We start from the raw sequence: 20,074 nt of genomic DNA on the forward strand, positions 1-20,074 counted from the left end.
CCAGAAATTGATCCAGCGCTCTCACCAAAATTTTGCACAAATGACACTATCTACTACCAACAAAACTTACACTACAACACTAGGCCCATAACAACAATAGAGCGCTTGAATCATGAGGCGATAAGATCTAAATATAGTTGTTTAAACCATCTGCAATAATCAAGACCAGCTTGTCATTTTAGAAAATTTATTTTAACACATCTAGAAAAACTTAGGTTTTGGTATTTTATTAAACAAGCATTAGAAAATGTCATAAAGAAAGATTTATTCAGTATTAATAAAAAGAGCATAAATCAAGAATTATTATTCATTAGCAGGAATAAGTAAAATTAAGCATTTCCCAAAATCCTAACTATATCTCTGTCTCTACCCTCATCACCTAGTAATAAAGTAATTAATAAAAACTCCTGTCCTCACGTGTAAAGTCCATCAGCATAACATCGTCCTCCAGATTTCTCGAGCGTAAGCCAACTATGTGTTCTCTGAACCTATTCTTATACCCTAATTTTAGCTGAACTAACTATTTTTCACATTCCAGCAGACGAATTCTAGTTCTCCATTGGCTGAGCCACCTCGTACCACAGTAAACTGTGACACCTCCTTCTTACATGCCCGGGCAAATTCACTAGTCCATTGTTCATTTAGAAGTCTTGGCAGTTCTTCCTTAGGCTGCTACATTTTGTAGCGACAGCTTCCTTTTTAACCTTGAGCTTAGTCAGCTCTGAACTCCCGTGGCACGTTAGCAACCGTTAGCAAATTTCTCCAAAAAGTCATCTTTTTAGCAGTTCATTCCAAAACCTTTCAAAATAAAAGCTCAGAGGCCTTTTCCATCCTTCTTGGAATTATTTTCACTTGAGCCATTTTCATCATTAGGCCTCTTTCAGAAAGCGTCAATTTTCTGCGCCACTGTCCCTGCGTCACTTTTAAAAGGGAACTATTTTTCTGCAGCCATCTCTAAGCTTCATTTGTAAAACTATTATATAAACAAACACAAAGAATAATTAATGAAAGAAATACAGTTTGTTCTGTTGCCTCCCATCATTGCTAATAATTAACCCATTAGTCTAAATTACCTAGCAGTAAAGCACAAATAAAGCAGCATTTTATATCTACCTGTCTTCATTAATCCATAAAACCTTATGTGCACCTAGAATAGTAGGAATGACATCACATAGACAAGGGAAGCAAAATAAGCACATGCCATTATTTCAAAAACAGCTGCTATTAGTTATGACATGACAATAGACAAAATTAATGTATTATTTTCCACATACATGAGAATGCAACATAATGCACATTTATGAGCACACATGTTAGTTTCCCGCGTGTTCTGTGAAAATGCAACTTTAAACTAGGTTGAATTATTATACACACAGCACAAGTTGTTAGCATTATTAATTTATTTATGGAAGTGTGACTTCACGGGTTTAAACAGAATTCTGTTTTCTATCCCGCTCCATCACTTCCCTTGCTCTCGGTAAATGTCTCATGCAGATAAATAAACGCTGTTCCCAAAAATAGGTCTTGGTGGTCCCCACTGGCTCAAATTAAGCACCGTCATTCACCATGTAGCCAATAACATCAGGTAAGAGAATAGTACTCCTCTGGCTGGAGCGAGAGGCCACTCAATGTATATTTTGAAGCATTGCTAATATTAAGTCAAGTAACCAGCTGCACTGCCAAGTTAGATGTAAAATATGGAAGAAGAAGCAGCAAAACTCAACAACTCCGCCCAGCAGCATTCAGTCCACTCACGATGATATGTGCTATTTGCCATGAACACAAATGAAAACAGATAACAGTTAATGAATATTTAGTTTCAGCTGTCACATTCCATTGTCACCAAGCAAGCGTCACTTGGAGACTGTTCCACAAAAGTGAGGGCGCCCATGAGGCGCTTTCCAAGTCTGGTCACATGAATTTGCTTAGGTGACAAACACATAGAAAAAGCAGACACATTGTAGGAGAGATACAGTGACAAATAAAGATGCCATTTGCTGGAAGGAAGGTGTACTTACTAAGGGCCAGATGTAGGTAATCCAGATTTACCGATTCTAAAATACCTAAATTTACCGATTTGGTATTTTAGAATCGGTAAATTGGATGTAGGTAATCATTCGGTATTTTTTACCAAATCGGTATTTACTGTTTTACTGATTCCGTATTTCCCATTCATCCCTATGGGCCTCCAGGCCCATAGAATGAATGGAATTACCGAATCGGTAAATACTGATTTGGTAAAAGGGGGAACACAGTCAAGGGTGGCAGGGTGTCACTTTGAAACCCTGTTGCACCCCTGAATCGTGCTTGTGTGCAGATGTTAGTTTGGTCTGCCCTGTTCCCATGATGCACTGGGCCAGGGACAGACTAATTTGCATATAGCCAGGTTCTGAACTGGGATGGTGCAGTGAGCTAAAAAACGGTGATGGATCAAGCCCTGATCTGTGGACTGGGTAGGAGTGTTCTGCTGAAATTCAGAATACTCTGTCCATCACCACCCCCTTGTAAATTAGTTTGGTCTGCCCTGTTCCCATGATGCACTGGACCAGGGACAGACTAATTTGCATATAGCCAGGTTCTGAACTGGGATGGTGCAGTGAGCTAAAAAACGGTGATGGATCAAGCCCTGATCTGTGGACTGGGTAGGAGTGTTCTGCTTAATTCAGAATACTCTGTCCATCACCACCCCCTTGTAAATATTTTTGGCCCCCATAAGCGTGGAAGGGTATACTCGGATGCGAGTCCCTTGCTCACTGCACCATCAGGATTCAAGCAAGCCGGGCCGAAGACCGCTGTAATGCCAGAAACCGGCCCCCGGAAGCTTGTTTCCTTTCTGGTAAAGAATTGGCTTGGTAGTTTGGTCTGCCCTGTTCCCATGATGCACTGGGCCAGGGACAGACTAATTTGCATATAGCTAGGTTCTGAACTGGGATGGTGCAGTGAGCTAAAAAACGATGATGGATCAAGCCCTGACCTGTGGACTGGGTAGGAGTGTGCTGCTTAATTCAGAATACTCTGTCCATCACCACCCCCTTGTAAATATTTTTGGCCACCATAAGCGTGGAAGGGTATACTCGGATGCGAGTCCCTTGCTCACTGCACCATCAGGATTCAAGCAAGCCGGGCCGAAGACGGCTGTAATGCCAGAAACCGGTCCCCGGAAGCTTGTTTCCTTTCTGGTAAAGAATTGGCTTGGTAGTTTGGTCTGCCCTGTTCCCATGATGCACTGGGCCAGGGACAGACTAATTTGCATATAGCCAGGTTCTGAACTGGGATGGTGCAGTGAGCTAAAAAACGGTGATGGATCAAGCCCTGATCTGTGGACTGGGTAGGAGTGTTCTGCTTAATTCAGAATACTCTGTCCATCACCACCCCCTTGTAAATATGTGTGCAGATGTGGCACACATACATGCCCTAAGGGCATGTCTGTCTGCCACATAGCACATAAGTTGAAAATGCACTGATTTGCATTTTCAAAGGTATTCGTTATTTACCACCAACTTATAGTTGGTGGTAAATAACAAATCCTAAAATGGGAAAAGCACTCATTTGAGTGCTCCCTACATTGCAAATTCAGAAATTTACCGATTCGGTATTTTAAGGAATCAGTAATTTACCGATTCCTTAAAATACCGAATCGGTAAATTACCGAATTTGCAATTTAGGCCACCTACATCTTAAATTCCCAATACCGGGCGGTAACGGCCGAAATTCGGTAATTTCGGCCGTTACCAACCGGTATTGGGCCATCTACATGTGGCCCTAAATCTTTAGTTGCCTAGCAACACTTTGTAGAAGTACATAACTATGGACCAACTATATGTGACACTTCAACTCCACCCTCACCTGTGCTTTCAAAGTCGTCACTAAAGGTGGGAGGCTCAATCAGGCATGATGACAAATCTGTAGAAGAGGAATTCCACATGAAGCAAATCACATCACTCCATGTTGACAAGGTGTGGGGGTGTGAGCAGCTCTCAGTATTTCTATTGGATGCTCCCCACTCAAGGGTGGTTCAGCAAGGCTATTCAGGAAGAATTCATGCTTGCGTCACTGTAGGGTTGGCCAATAACCCAGGTCGACACTCACCGCTGAGTCAACAGGTATTTGGAACTCACAAAAGAGAAAGTCATATTTCCTTTATTGTCATGGCAATAGTAGTGCAATAATTGTTAATTTCTCCTATCTCTTTTTTTTAATCAGGAATATGCCTTACAGTTTACACTAATCAGCTTTCTGACTGAGTACCATGTACTCGAAATGCATTCAGCAAAGCTGATTTTCTCAATCTATTGCTTAGTGAGTGAATATGAACAAAGACTGTATAAATATGGCAAATGATATTTGACACGAGCATCTTTAACGAAATTAGTCGAATGAATGGAAATACACTCCGGTACTTTCGGTTGCGCTCAGCGAAGCCCCAGGGCTAGCCCTATGCCAGTCACTCGCCATGCACACATATTGATGAAGTAACAGCATCATTGAACCTAGAGCGGCTTCAATTTCACTTGTAACTTACCTCTAACCGGTTTCCCATCTACCTTGAGATAATTTGTAAGTGTCTACAATGGTGATGTTGTACATGATTTCACCAGTGATGCCAACGAATATGTTATTTGTGATGTTATCTGTAAACTTCCATGAGGGCATGCGCTGTGCACTGGGGGCGGCCATGTTTTCATAGAAGGGCTGCACATGGCACTGCTGCTCTGAGGCCCAGCAGCTGGAACCGTGTGGAGGGTTGTCATTCTGTTTCTATAGTTTTCAGTCTTGTGGCTAGTTCACAATTTGTTAAACCAATATATCTGATGCAATGTAGCAAATATGAGCAAAATGTGCAATTAAAAGCATTCTACATTCGTCAAATTGAATACTATTTACTAAGGGAGACTCTTTTGTGCTTTACTCATTGAAAACATCAGGCATTTCTTTTATTAGGGATAGAACATGAGTGTTCCCTAACTATGGGGTCGATTAGGATGGCGGTGAATCCGCATCCTCCGGGCCGGCGGAAGCCACCGCCGGCCTGGAGGATGCGGATTCACCGCCGCGGCCACAGAAAACACCCACCGCTAGATTAGGATGGCGGTGGAATTGCGGTGGGACCAGCGGCGGACGGCAGGTCCGTCCGCCGTTGATCCGCGGGGTGTGGAGGGCTATTTGGTGGCGGTGTCTGCAAAACACCGTCAGCCAAATTAGGATGTACATCGACACATACTTTTCCACGGCGGCTTTTCCGCCGTGGAAAAACATGTGGACTTTGGTGTTTGGGGGCCCGTTGTGGGCCCCCAGGGTGTCGGGGGCTGGGGGGTGCATATGGGGGGTACCTAGGGTACTTCCCAGCATTTACATGCACAAAGCGGCAGGCACCGCGCGGTGCCTGCCGCTTTGTGCATGTAAATGTAAAACATGCATTTTTAACCTTGTGGCGGGTGCTGTTTCAAGCAGCACCCGCCTCAAGGTTAAAGATACGGGATGTGACGGTCACATCCTAATTGCACCGGAGGGACCGCCGCTGCACCTCGGGGTGGCGGACGGATGCAGGTCCGTCCGCAATCCTAATAGGCCCCATAGTTCCCTTCCGTGATTAGAAAGTGCACATCCATATTTACAAGGGATTGTGTTTTTACTTCATGAGTCTATGTCTTCATGGTTCTGGCATAACAATCAGGGGCCTGGGACTGGTCTGCTATGGAGGCTGATGAAAGATTTGAATAAATAACCATGTATTCAGCAGCAAACTTTAGCTTCAACTCTGATGGTAGCATCAGTTCTGAAGCTTCGGCACAAGCATCGTGAAGGGCATTATGTCCTGGACAGTATCAATATTTATAAATGCTGCTTTTTTCTTGTCTCAGAAGATTATCGGTGACCACGTGTCCATTGAGGCACACTGTATCATATGCAGTGCGTCTGCTATGGTATACCTTTGTTTGCAGTGCATCCAGTATTTTGTATCATGTACTGAATGCTCTTATGACACAGACATGTTTCCCTGCTGCAAACAAAGACCACTGACCTCCTCACTATGCATGCTGAGAAAAACATGGGGCTAATCTGAGATTTATTTCCAGGGCTGCTATTGGCTCGCCGCCCTGTCTTGTCCTTTGGACCAATCATATTTATGTAGCATATATCAAGGTCAATAGGTGACTATCACAACCTATCAGGTTAAAGAGAAGCCCAACTGCAGGTGGAAACTTAATAACACAGTGCCAAAAAACGTTATTTGTTGAAAACGAGTTCCATACCTGGAGGCAGAGAGAGCTCACATCCTCCGGAGGGAAATGCGTTAAGGCAATCACATGTTGTGGACGAGCCGGAACACGTAGGGGTTGCAGGACAAACATCACTTGGCCAGACGTAACCACTTTCACAGGAACAATTCACCCCGCTCTCCTTCGCGGTGCAGACTAACAAGCAAAACACATGAAGGAAGTCCATTTACGTTAAAGGTGTGGCAAGATAACAACGATGTCTACACAAACTAGATGTTAACACGCTTTCAGGTGCTCTGATGTCTTTATTTAGCGTTCATATGAATGCATTTCAATCGACGAGTATAAGAACATGCTAAACTGTATACATTTATGAAAACTGAAAGTCACATATTAAAATGTAACAGAGGAGTAATGCAGTAATGGGTATAATATCTAAGATTGAGTGTACTTGGAACAAACACATTTTGAGTCCTATGTAATATGTCATAAATTGTGAATTCGCACACTGCTTCATTTCAGATAAACAATAGGCACAATAACATTGCAAACCAGACCTATCTTTGTACAGCTTTTAGGAGCTATACAAACAAGAATATTGTTTGAATATGAAATATTGTGAGAGTGCATCTCCAAGAGAAGACGGATAGCAGGGTTAAGCCTTGTCCCTCCTCACCATAGTGAGGAAACTCAGGGCAAACATGCCCTTGAAGCCCACTGCCAGACTTGTTTTGGTTTGTACGTGTTAACTTGTTTGTCCTACAATTTACCCAAATAAAATATCTGTATGGATTTCATGTCCTTTAATGTGAATAACCAAACCTTCTTCCTAGTCTGTAATACGTTTCTCACACCTATTAGGATCTGGGGTCTACATTTTGCCCCATCACTGTGTGCCTCTGTCCATGGACTTTCACCCCGGAACAATACACGCTTTCTCTCTTCACTGCCAGTAAGAATAAAACCACGGCATTCATTCATACATATATTTCTAACATTTACCTTGAAATGCCGGGTTATTTAAAACTTTTTATGAACTACATTTTAGTTCCGTCTACTGACAGACTTATTGTCGGACAGACTTATTATTACCAATGTTTTATCATATGGCATTTGGGTCTGCACCTTGCTCATCACTCAATGGATGTTCTATCAATTTCAGACCCTGCTTTGGCTGCCACTCTCCTTCATCTAGTTTTTGACCTGTAAAGAGAAGTATTTTGATCTTCCAGTGCTTTGATTGGATATACCTTATCCTTTCACTTTTTCACTGCCTTCTACCTTGATTATAATATTAGAAGCATCTATACAAGTCCCACCATCCTCTTTAGGCTTCTGAGATTCAGGCCCTAGCACCTTTACTTTAGCTCTGTCTGTTATTCATGTGTTAGACCTGACAACCTTAGAGTGGTATTCCCCCATACCTCCTGCCATCACCCCTACTGTTTACCACATATGCTTTTCTTGTCTTTAGGACGGTCTGCACTTTATCACTGCTAACCAGTGCTAAAGTGCTTGTGCTCTCTCCTTAAAGCGTGGTGAAATACCCTTACACTCAACTGGCACTCTTAATTCACTTGTAAGTCCTTAGTAAAGTGGTACTACATGTGCATAAGGTCTGTAAATTAAATGTTAAGAGTAGGCCTGCAGCACTCATTGTACCGACCACCTAAGTAGCCCTTTAAACATATCTCAGGCCAGCTTGGGTGTGCGGTTTAAACTGTCATTTCAACCTGGCAAAAGCAACCTTTTGCCAGGCATAAACCTTCCTTTTTAATACTGATAAGCCACTCCCAAGGTAAGCCCCAAAGGCCTATAGGGCAGAGTACATTATATTTAAAAAGTAGGGCATGTGTACGCAAGTTTTACATGGCCTAACAAGGGAAAACTTCTAAAGTTGTTTTTCACTGCTGTAAGCCTTTTCTCTCACATTGACTAATATTGGGGTACCATATTATATTTATTAAGGGCTTTTTTTAATATTGGGAACAGGTAGAGATACGCTGTTTATACTCCTATTATTTGTAATTTAAAATCCTCTTTAATGGTGAAATCTGATTTTATATTACAATTCTGAAAATGCCACTTTACAAGACTGGCATTTTCTTGTCTCAACCATATGTGCCTTCTGTCAGTGTCCTGGGTCACATGCGTTTGAATGGCTCTGCTGTTGGGGTTTGCGCATTGCTTCCTGAGAGTAACATAATGTCTACTGGACCAGCCCTCTTTGCAGGATGACTGGGGAGGGGCAGTAAAAAGTCCCACTTATACTTCAAAGGGCTTTGTCTTCTGCACACATAAAATCACCTGACAAGGTCTTCCCTTCCTTTTGCCACCCCAGACAGTTTGGAGCCTACACAGGGTTAGCGAAGAACTTTCCAGAACTAGATGTGGGCAAAGGAAAGCGAGCCCCACCCCAAAAAGGCCACACAAATGCGGGCACAGGTATAAATATTGGACCAGCAGAGTCACTCATTAGAACACTCCTGGACCTGTGAAAGTTATAGAAGAAGGACTGCCCTAATGCCAGATAACTGCCCTGCTGCTTGAAGGACTGCGTTTCAGTTTGAGAAGGAAGGTTTGACTTGTTTGCCTTCATCCCAAGCTAGAGTGACTTCTAGGGCCAGATGGCTGATCTACTGTGTGAGATATAGAAAAAGAACAAGCTTTAGAGGCACTTGGCAACTGTCCGCCTGACCTGCTGCAACTGGACATGCCTGGATCTGAAATGGACCTGTCTAAGTCCTGCTGCTAGTCTCTGCCGGAGGGAGCCCTGATGCCCAAGAGGTGCCCAGGTCCTGGACCCTTGACTGGCATCAGATATACTCCTCCTGAACGGAAGGTGAAAATCCCATAGTTTTGGTTACTCATCAATGAAAGGTGGCCCATTCCTGCTGAAACTTTGCTGTGTGATGACCACCAGTGCAAAGATCTGGTGAAACCTGCTCTTCATGCCATAAACAACTATCCACAGTGAGTGGCAACAGGAGACCTGCACTTCACGCTGCAGCAAAAATAGCCTGGACGACCACCAAATGTAGCTACAGTGAAGTACATACACAACACCTGACCAGCGTTTTACGCTATAGCAACAACCGTTTGTGAAGCTCAGCCTCCTAGTGGCCTCCTCCAACGAGAACAGAACTCTTTGTTCTGGACTTAGAAGATAACTTTTTGAAGGGACTAACCTGGTCCCTATATCAGGTCCACACTCCATCAAGGTTGGCCTTAACTGTGACATTTCTCTGGTCTAGTGTGACCAGATGCCTGTGAGTGGTGCTTTGTGCTTTTAGGCACTATTTTCAATAAATAAAGTTACAATTGAATATGTCCCATTCCACTGATCGGATTTTTGTTGTTCAGGTATCATTTTATTTATTCACATTTTCTCTATGTTTCTAAATTATTTCATGATTTTTCTTGTGTTTTGTTTCCACTCTATTATTGTTGGTGTGCTGCATAAGTACTTCACACATTGCTTCTAAGTTAAGCTGGACTGGTCTGTGCCAAGCTACCATAGGATTAAGCACAGATTAATTTAGTGACTTCCGTGGTTGACCCTGACACGGATTGTAGTTGTTGCCTGAGTGGAGCTACCACCCCCCCAATCAATAATCCAATTTCTTACACCAAGGATTAGTGTCACCCTTCAGCAGCACCTGAGGATTGCCTGTTGTCCACTCAGCGATAAAGCTAAACATGTTTATTAGCAGTAGTGATTGAAAAGGTGGAATTTCAATTCTCCCAAATTCTTTTTGTACAGGTTGATGATGTTTCAAGTTTATATAATGCCTTTGCGAAATAGTAAATTTAATGCTGAATGAACAGTTTATTATAATATTCTGTAGTCCTTGCCTGTCTTGTGTTCAGAAACTGTATATGGCAAATGTAGGATTTTTCTATCATATATGGAATTTATATAAACAATACATCAGATACATGGGACAGTGTAACCCCAAATGCACATTATAAGGATATTGAAAGTCTCAGAAGAGTTCCCTAACCATATAGAGACATGGGGCTGCTGGCTGGAGGCCTTTGTGAAGCTATGGAACACCAAGGTGAATTGCAATATCCTTTTTAATGTTTCATTGAGGGGTACATTTGTCCATATAATTAGTTGTTCTTTATTTCTATAGCCCTCGCCAAGCGATGTCATTAATTCATTTCCAATGTAAGAGTCAGTTCATCTAGTTCTCCTGTTCCTTTGGATTTTGGGGCATGTAGTGGCATCTATTCTAAAAGCACAACTACAAGCCAAAGAATTAACTGTGAAAACTGGTCATCATTTGTTACACATCTTATCTGAGTTTTGAGCAAAAAAGCAGTGCTGTACAAATGTTTGGAAATAATATTAACTTGTCTTGTATACAGTCTCATAGCATCCTTGAGCTATAATTAACAGCTTCTAGTACTCAGTCTAATGCTTCATAATTTTCTGACAATACAAGGCTTTGCTTAAGTTGACCATATTTTCATAAAAATCATTCATTTTGTTACTTTGCATATTACCTTCACCATGCTTGATGGCTCGGACTGTCTATGAAGTTTTTTTCTTTTTAGAGGGTCTTTGAGTAAAGACATAGCTGGGAAATGCAAACATAACAATAACACAAAAAAACAATTTTGGGGCCTCTGATCTTGAAGTAGGGAGACAAGTGTTGCTACGGCTAGTAGGCGTTTAGTTCGATGATTGGCTATTCTTAACCATCATAAAACAATGATTGACTCCTGCAACCAAAACTTTCTGCTGCTTTGGAAATTTGTGAAAGGACCATAAATGTTCAGGAAAAAGTTAGTGTCTGGAACCTTTGAATTGTACAGAGACACTTTTCACTGCCTGCCCCTAAAGTAGGACATTCATGTTGAAGTAATCTGCCCCAAGTTGATCAGGAGTTTTGTCTAGAAAGAGTCTTGATATTTTCATCTTATACCTTTCCAGTCCTCCTTTTCTTAATGACTATCAAGCAAGGTGAGTCACAGCGGAATACTTCAACTTACTGAAGCATTGTCAACTCAAGGCAGATGGGAGATTTAAACGATGAAGGGTTCACCTGCCTTTATTATTCATATTTAATTTAGATTTTGGAGCAAAAGACATAAAACCATAAAAGAGGTGGTGACTGCCAGACTGGTCTTGAAATATACAGTAAGCCTACTAACCATGGCTCAGGTTGAACAGAGAGAAAATTATGAATTTCTAAAGTCTTCTATTTGTGTAGAATTGCAACTATTTCTCCTTCAACTTAGGTCATACCATGCTTTCATCCATGAACCTCCTGTCGAACCCAATGAATCTGAAGGAAGTGAATGAATCAATCAGGATTTGTAAAGCGTGGCTACTCACCAGTGAGGGCCTCAAGGCGCTGCGTGGGGGGGTGTGGAGGGGGCTGCTGATCCGTCTGTGCACTGGGGTTCAGCCAAAGAACCAGGTCTTGAGATCCTTTCTGAACTGGGTCAGCAACAGGTATTGTCTGAGGTGGACAGGCAGGTTGTTCCAGGTCTTGAGGTGATGTAGGAGAAGGATCTCCCTCTGGCCCAGAGTGACGGTGACCAGGGTCAGTTGGGTGGAGCGGAAGTGTCTTGTGGGTACGTGGTTCAGGTATGCTGGTACTGCATTGTGGAGGGCTTTGTAGGCGTGTGTGAGGAGCTTAAAGTGATTCTTTTGTTGACTGGGAGCCAGTGGATTTCTTGGAGGAGTTCAGTGATGTGGCTGCAGCAGGTGATATCAAGGACCAGTCTGGCTGTGGCATTTTTAATATTCTTTAGTTTCTTGAAGAGTTTCTTGGTGCCGCCGGCATAGAGTGCGCCGCCATAGTCGAATCTGCTGCTGATGAGTGCCTGGGTGACTGTTTTTCTGGATTCGTTGGGGATCAATCTGAATGTCTTTCAAAGCAGGCAAAGCATGTGGAATGATGAGGAGACAGCATTTACCTGACAGTTTGCTGTGAGCGAGGAGTCCAGTATGATGCCGAGGTTTTGTGCATGGTCTGTGGGGCTGAAGTGGTTCCCAATGTGGTGGGCCACCAGGAGTCATCCCAAGCTGAAGGGGTGGGTCCCAGAATAAAGACTTTGGTCCTGTACGAGTTAAGTTTGAGGCAACTGTTTTTCATCCAGTTGGCAATGGGTGAGCGAGGAGTCCAGTATGATACCGAGGTTTCATGCGTGGTCCAAGGGGGTGAAGGGATTCCCACTGCGGCGGGCCACCAGGAGTCATCTCAAGTTGATGGGGTGGGTCCCAGGATGAAGACTTCGATCTTGCACAGGTTGAGTTTGAGGCAACTGTTTTTCATCCAGGTGGCAATGGCCTTCATCCTGCTGTGGAAGTAGTTTCTTGCGGTTATGGGTTCGTTGGTGAGGGAGAGGATCAGTTGGGTGTCATTGGTATTGGAGACAATGTTGAGTCTGTAGGTCCTGACGATGGCCACGAGTGAAGCCATGTAAACGTTGAAGACGTTGGGGCTCAGGGATGAGCCCTGGGGTACTCCATAGGTGATCTCGGAGAAGAACTGAGGTAGTCTGACTTGCTGTGTTCGACAGGTGAGGAAGGAGTGGGTCCAGTGCAGGGCCTTGTCTCGGATGCCAGTATCATGAAGTGCGTAGGCAATGTGCCAAATTCTAATACACAATATCCTGATGGGGCCACAGCCTTTTCTCCAAACTGCACTCTTCTATTCTCCATTCTTACAGTCACCATCTTCATTGCACTCTCCCAAACTTCAAATGTATGTGGCCTGGCGCCAGAAGGCCACCAGGACTCCAACACGCACTACGAAATTAAATACTCCTTTTGTCAAGTTGCTATTCACTTTTATCCATGATAAATCATCAAAGGTTCAAATCATTACAATCATCATAAGAAATAAATCATTTGGAATTATCTAAATTTACATTACTTTCAAAGAACAGACATATGGATTTATACATTAAATATTACAAAACAATACAATAACACCCAATGCATTTCGGGGCATCAGCCCCTTCGTCAGGGGTCTGTTAAAGAAAAAAGAAAGAGAGAAAAGGAAACCTTGTTACTCTTGGTGCCAGGGAGAATCAATATTGCTAACTAATGTTTCTGATAATGCTAAGCTTACCTCGTTATTGCAAGTGTTACGTGCCACTATGTAATATAGTGCATGTGAGAAAAACGCTAATGCTGTCTTGGATGTACAAAGTCTGTGAAAGATAATGATAATCACAAACTTTTGATTATCGGACTATTGAAAAAATAAGGCTCATTGAAATGACAATATACCAACAACTTAAACGCTGTATTGGGCTCACCTGTGGTTTTCCTAAATGTAGCCTTAATCCGTCAACTCTGAAATGTGTGAACAAGTGGATCTTAATTCCTCTTGTCAAATATTACAATAAACGGTACAAGCGTTTGTATAAAGAAGCTCATTTTACCTGCAGGGCATTCCGTTATAACTTGACCCCGCTCTCACGCTCCTTGTATGATTCAGCCTGTAAAACATTGAGACCAATGCACAGGCTTTAGTAACACGCGGATATAACACCCTTCAACATTACCAACTCGGTATAGCACATTCGCTTACCTGCGGGTTCAAAAATTGGATCAGTCCCGCTGAATATTTAAATGGTTTGAATGGCTCTGCGTGAAAAAAAGGATACACGCAGGTATTAGACAAGCTATCTGAGCGGGCGGGAGGCTTCGCTATTGAATATTTTAAGGATTAATTCCCTTACCGATACACTTGCCTTCAGTCTCTGCTTCACGCGATGTGGAGCAAACGCGTCAGCGCTCAATTCAAACTTAGTTGTTTACAAAGTCCCTTATCTCTGTTCCCTCGCTAGCTCAGCATAGAGATGGGACTAAAAATATGCGACGGCCATTGCTGAGTGGTGTTTTTACTATTTAATGATGCCTGTGTTCGCTGTTCAAAAAGCGTATCCTTTATATATACTAATAACCTGCACATGAACGAACCCGAAAGTTCATTTCTAGATGAAAATACATGAGAGTATTTAGATTACAATGTAAGGATAAATGAAAGAAATTTTGGATGTGTATTGATGTAGACCTGAAAAAGATATTAAATAATAAAGAAAAATATACAGAGAATTACCACTGGCATTAGATTCAAAGCATTATCCTCCTATTTACAATCTAACCATTACAATCTTATGAATACTTATTATAGTTACTACAATACCACTAAACTGAAAGTATGCCTGACTTTTTATTTACATGTCTGCATGTATCACTGTGTGTTAGTGTCCCATGGGGTGCTGTGTTATAAGGACTGCTACGGGTACTTCTCTATGCTGCTACAAGAAGCATACCATATCCATTTTGTCATTTAACCCGGTGGGGGTCAAAGTCTGCAATTTACGAATCCAAAAAGCTTCCCTTTGGAGTAGAATTTTAGAGTTGTCCAAACCTAATCGTTGTGGAAGTGATTCGATGATCTGAAATCTCAGCTGCGCAATAGTATGCCCAGCTTCCCACCAATGTTTCGCAAGAGGCGATGTTAAATTCTTATTGCGAATGCGGCTTTTGTGCTCTGAGAGACGCAGTTTCAGTTTGCGCTCTGTCTTTCCAACATATAATAAGCCACACGGGCATTTGATTGAATAAACCACATGCTCTGAATTACAGGTTGTGCTATGTCTCAGTAGAATTTTTTCACCTGTCCGTGGATGCAGTAAGATATTCCCAGGTATTACGTTGTTGCAATTTTTGCAATTATAGCAGCATGTGGTGCCTTTGTACTCTTCTAGTTGCCGATTAGTGCCCATATTTCGTGTGGGTTTATTCAATAACTCTTTCAAATTTTGCGCTCTCTTATATGCAAACACTGGTTTATCGCTGAATAGGGTACCAAAGTCTTTTTCCACTTGTACAATCTCCCACCTCTTCATAATGATACGTTTTATGTCTCTGGATGCGGTGGAATATTTTGAAACAAATACCATCCTCTTGTTCTCTGTCCTTGTTTTTTTCTTTAAAAGATCTACCCTCGGGATTGTCTTGATCTTGTCCACGTGTGCTTCCAGTAGTTTTCGCGGATACCCTCTGTCCAAGTAACGTTGTTTTTGTTCTTCAATGTACTTATCACAACTCTCCTTATCAGAAGATATTCTTTTGATCCTCATAAATTGAGACACCGGTAAGTTATTGATGAGGTTTGAAGGGTGGAAACTTCCATACAGTAATGCGGTGTTCTTGTCTGTAGGTTTCTTATAGAGGGTTGTGTTGATGGTGTTACCTTTAAGTTCAACCCATACGTCCAAGAAGGGTAGAGCTACCTTGCTGATAGTGTGCGTGAATTGAATTCTGGAATTTGCAAGATTCAAACTTTTGATATTTTGAATTAGATCCGAAGTCGACCGTTTCCATATTATGAAGACATCGTCTATGTATCGCTTATAATATACAAGGCCATCTTGCCAAGTATAATCTTCAAGAATGTAATCCAGTTCAAACTTGGCCATAAAAATGTTCGCATATATACAGGCCCCCGGAAAACCCATTGCTGTCGCCGTGAGCTGCATATAGTAATCATTTTCCCATGTGAAGTAGCTGTTTTCTAACCAGAATTCCAACAATTGTAGTATTAGGCACTTCAATTCATCTGGTTTGTCATCTCGGAGTAAAGCCCACTCCATTGCTTCTAGGCCTTGTCTGTGAGGAATAGATGTATACAATGATGTCACATCAATTGTGCATAGAGTCCAATCCGTTACTCCTTCGATAGTTGATAGACTCCGTAAGAAGTCCGAAGTGGGTGGCCAAGATGGCGTCGGAGTAGGACGCTTTTCCGTGCCTCTCCAGCGCCGATCCGACACAGCTACTTATAGCTTGGTGTCGCCGGCACAGATCGGCCCCCGGACTGTGAGCAGAGGTCCATGAGGAGTGGCGGAAGGGTCCGGTGCAGCCGGCGGAGCGCAGCGCCGCACGTGAAGGCGGCAGAAGCGAGGAAGGGGTGAGGCCTTGGGATCACCGGCCTCGAGTGATCGGGAGGCCGGCCGGAAGTTCGGGCTACAGCGCCGGAGGAGGGAGCCCGCTCACCGCCCACCCGAGGGTCCCCCCAGACGCCGGCGGCTCGAGGCGCACCACGCAATCGGCGGAGGGGGCGCTATCTGCCAGAGGCCGCTGGTGGTGCTTCAGGTCAGGAGGAGAGGGAGGACCTGTCTATGTAGGAGCGTGGAGGCCCACGGGTACCGGCCCGGAGAGACGGTGGAGTCTCAGGGCGCATTCCGGACGCCACGTGTTTTTGTGCCACGAAGCGGGGCCCGGCCGCGCTGCCCTGGAGGGGGATAGTGGACCCAGAGACCAGGGAGAGTGCAGTGGAGAGAGGCAGGGGGAGCGCGTCTGAAGGTCAGGAGGCGGTCTGGAAGTGGAGAGTGGCGGCGCCATTTTGCCTGGCTCCCCCGGTCGCATGAACGCTTAGCGCTGACGCCTGGATAGCTGGACGCTGTGCTTCCCCGCTGCTCAGTTCTCATAGGGGCTTGCCATCGGCGACGGGGGGCTCCTTGTTCCCTGGTGTCTGTGCGTTCTCGCCGATTGGGATCTCGGCGCCCAGGGATTTTCCGGGAGCCTCCGGCCCGAAGTAGCGTGGAGGACATCGAGTAGGGCTGCCCTACGGAGTCGATCAACGCATCTCGAGGCCGGGACCCTGTACCGTTTGGCCTTGGAAGTGTCTGGGGGGCCGTCCGCCCAGACGAGGGCTGCCAGGAATTATGGCTAACCAGGTTCGCAAGGGGCGCGTGGGGAAGGACGGAGCGGCCAAATCTTCCCAGCAGCCGGCGTCCCCCGGTCCCAGTGGGTCGCCAAGAGTGTCCGATGATGAGGCCCCGGCCACCAAGGCATTTATGACCGAACTTTTTGCTTCCATCAAGGAGGATATCTCCGAATTGCGGGCGCAGCTGGCGTCTGACCTCCGTGAGGTGAGGAGAGATGTGGATGGGATTGGCGAGAGAGTGGCGACTCTAGAGGACCATGATTTGACCACGGCCAATGATATGCACATGCTTCAGCAGGATGTCATCCGTCTCACGGAGCAGAATTTGGACCTGCAGGCGCACACGGAAGACCTAGAGAATCGTTCCCGCCGGAACAACATACGTATTAAAGCGGTGCCTTGGGACGGTGAGGCGGGAGACCTGCGAGGCTATGTACAAGAACTGTTTCTGAAGATCTTGGACGACGAGGATGTAAAGGATATCCAGATGGATAGAGTCCACCGCGTTGGTTTGCCCAGGAGAGGGGGGGGACCGCCGCCGGACATCCTTGTCTGTGTCCATGACTTTCAGGTGAAGGAACAAATCCTTCGTAAAGCCAGGGCCATTACTTCGCTGCAGTTCAGGGACCATCATCCTCAGCTTTTTCAGGACTTGGCGGCTTCTACGCTCCAAAAAAGGAGGGATTTTCGGCCGGTGACTTCCTTTCTGCGGGAGCGCAGCATCGCATATTCTTGGGGTCATCCCTTCAGGATCATCTTCAGATGGCAGAATAGGTTGGTGCAGACACGCTCCCTTCAGGAGGCAAAGGATCTCTTAGGCTTGGATGATGTTGCTCCGTCCCAGGGGTCGAATGCCTCCCCGTCTCGGCGGCGACGTCGATCCTCCTCTTGGCACAGAGTGGGGTCCTCACCAGTTCGGGGGCGCCCGGACCGCAATTCCAGCCTGCAGGAAAGGGGGAACGCAGTGGCTTCAGTAGTTTCGGCGACGCTGCCGGTGTCGCAGGCCAGTTCTGGTGCGGCATGATGGAGAATCGAGTGATGACGGATCGGCGCTGGAGAGGGCATGGGCCCCCTGGTCTGGGTGAATGGATGTACTTTTGGAGAAGACTCCCCAGACCATAACCCTGGGAGGAACCGAGATGGTCTCCCTGCCCTGTCCCCGGAGTGGTCGGATCTCCGCGAACTTTGGACAGCTGAGACTGATGAGTATCATGTTCACTGTTTCTGTTTCGTTTACTGTATTGATGTTCCTTTTTCTTTCAGGGGGGGGGTGGACTGTTGGGGGGGTGGGGGTGGGTACTGATGGTGGCGACTGGAGCGCGTTGTGGCACTTCTGGTGGGTCTGGAGGGGAGTGATGGTGGCGTGTACAGATCTGGCTGCGTTGGTGGAAGGACTACGGGAGGCGGATGGTTGGGCCGATGAGGCTTGGGAAGGGGCTTTGGGCCGTTGGTCACTGTTTCCTTTGCATGGCGGGTGGATGACTGTGCGGGTGGGGGCTTCAGTGCTGTCTATGGAGTGTTCTGGTCTCTGGGATCGCCATGCCTGTTAGCATAGGGACATGGAACGTTAAGGGCCTGAACTCGCCACAAAAGCGGCAGAAGGTATGGAAGTACATAGCTGACCACCAGTTGGATGTGGTGGGGCTCCAGGAGACACACCTGGCGCGTAAGGACGAGATGCGCCTTCGCCATAAGGCATTTCCCATTATCTATAGGTCCTCGGCGTCCTCGAAGCACAGGGGGGTAGCTCTCTTATTTCGCTCTACACTGCATTTCCAACCTCATGATGTGTGTGGTGATAAGGATGGACGCTGGCTGATGGTGAAGGGGCTGGTCCGTGGGAGGCTTTGTACTTTTGTGGTGGTATATGTCCCCAATGCTGGTCAAAATCAATTTTTACAAGGTGTGTTGCAACGGGTGGGTGATTTTGCGGAAGGGAACCTGTTCCTCTTGGGGGACTTTAACCTGGTGTGGGATGCGAGTGTGGATAGCTCTGGTTCCCATAGGACTCATACAGGGGTGTTTTCTCCCTCCTCGCAGCGGTTGGTGGGTGACCTAGGACTGGTGGACAGCTGGCGTTTTTTTCATTCTACCACCCGAGATTACACTTTTTTCTCGCATGTCCATCATTCTTATTCCCGATTGGACCACATTTTTATTAGCCAGGCACTTAGGGGTGATGTCCTTGACTCCGTCATTCTTCCACTCTCGGTCTCTGACCACAGTCTGTTGGTGCTTACCGTTCGATGGTCGTCTTCTGGTGATGTGCAGCGGAAGTGGTACTTCCCGGCTTCGGTGGTGCGGGATGATGTCTCTAATAAGGCGCTCCGTAAGGCCATCAGGGAATTTTTCGAGCTGAACCCAGTGTCGGACACCTCGGTCTCCAACACTTGGGATGCGCTGAAGGCGTCCATCAGGGGCACCTGCTTGGGCCTCAATGCGGCTCTTAATAAAGCGCGGCGCCGGGACAGGGAGGCTCTGGAGACCGAACTGACGAAACTTGAGCAGGCTCACAAGCTAAACCCCTCTAGAATCACTCTCCGGCCCTTGACCGCTATTCGTGGGAAATTGAGAGCTCACTACAACAACAGAGCTGAGCTGACACTATTGAGGTTGGGCAGGCAGTCTTATTCCTGCGGTAATAAGGTGGGCAGGCATCTGGCTAGGCAACTGCGGGATAGGCGGGAGCGTGAGTATATCGGGGGGATTCGGGACGCTGCGGGAGGGTTGCATCACCGGGATGAGGACAAGGCTGCGGTTTTTGGCCGCTTTTATGCGGATCTTTACACTGGAGTTGAGTTGGATGCGAGAGCCCAGGAGCAGTATCTGCAGCGCTTGGCCCTTCCACAGGTGTCCAGTGAGTGGAATGACGTCTTGGCGGCTCCGATTACCAGAGAGGAAGTCCTTGGGGCTATTAAGAATTTGAAACTGCATAAGGCCCCTGGGCCTGACGGATATACTGCCGTCTTCTACAAGACATTCGCATCTGAACTTTGTGATTTCTTGGTGACTCTTTTTAATAGCATGGCTGAGTCTGGCTCTTCGGAGGGTTCCCTGGCCGAGGCGGTTATAACGGTTCTGCCGAAGCCGGGGAAAGACCACACTCAGTGTGCCTCGTTTCGCCCCATAGCGCTCCTTAACTTG

At 45.5% G+C, this 20,074-nt stretch overlaps 1 protein-coding gene across 5 annotated transcripts in view; it reads right to left on the minus strand.

The window, feature by feature from the left end:
* LOC144762467 (adhesion G protein-coupled receptor F5-like) overlaps window positions 1-20,074 on the minus strand; it is an 805,746-nt gene that overhangs the window by 501,871 nt on the left and 283,801 nt on the right. For all 5 annotated transcript variants that reach the window (XM_078647682.1, XM_078647677.1, XM_078647680.1 and 2 more), the window contains exon 5: window positions 6,255-6,416. In XM_078647682.1, coding sequence (XP_078503808.1) covers window positions 6,255-6,416 — 162 coding nt within the window. The remainder of the gene's footprint in view (window positions 1-6,254; window positions 6,417-20,074) is intronic.

The sequence above is a fragment of the Lissotriton helveticus genome, chromosome 6, assembly GCF_964261635.1.
Source record: "Lissotriton helveticus chromosome 6, aLisHel1.1, whole genome shotgun sequence".
Taxonomy (NCBI): domain Eukaryota; kingdom Metazoa; phylum Chordata; class Amphibia; order Caudata; family Salamandridae; genus Lissotriton; species Lissotriton helveticus.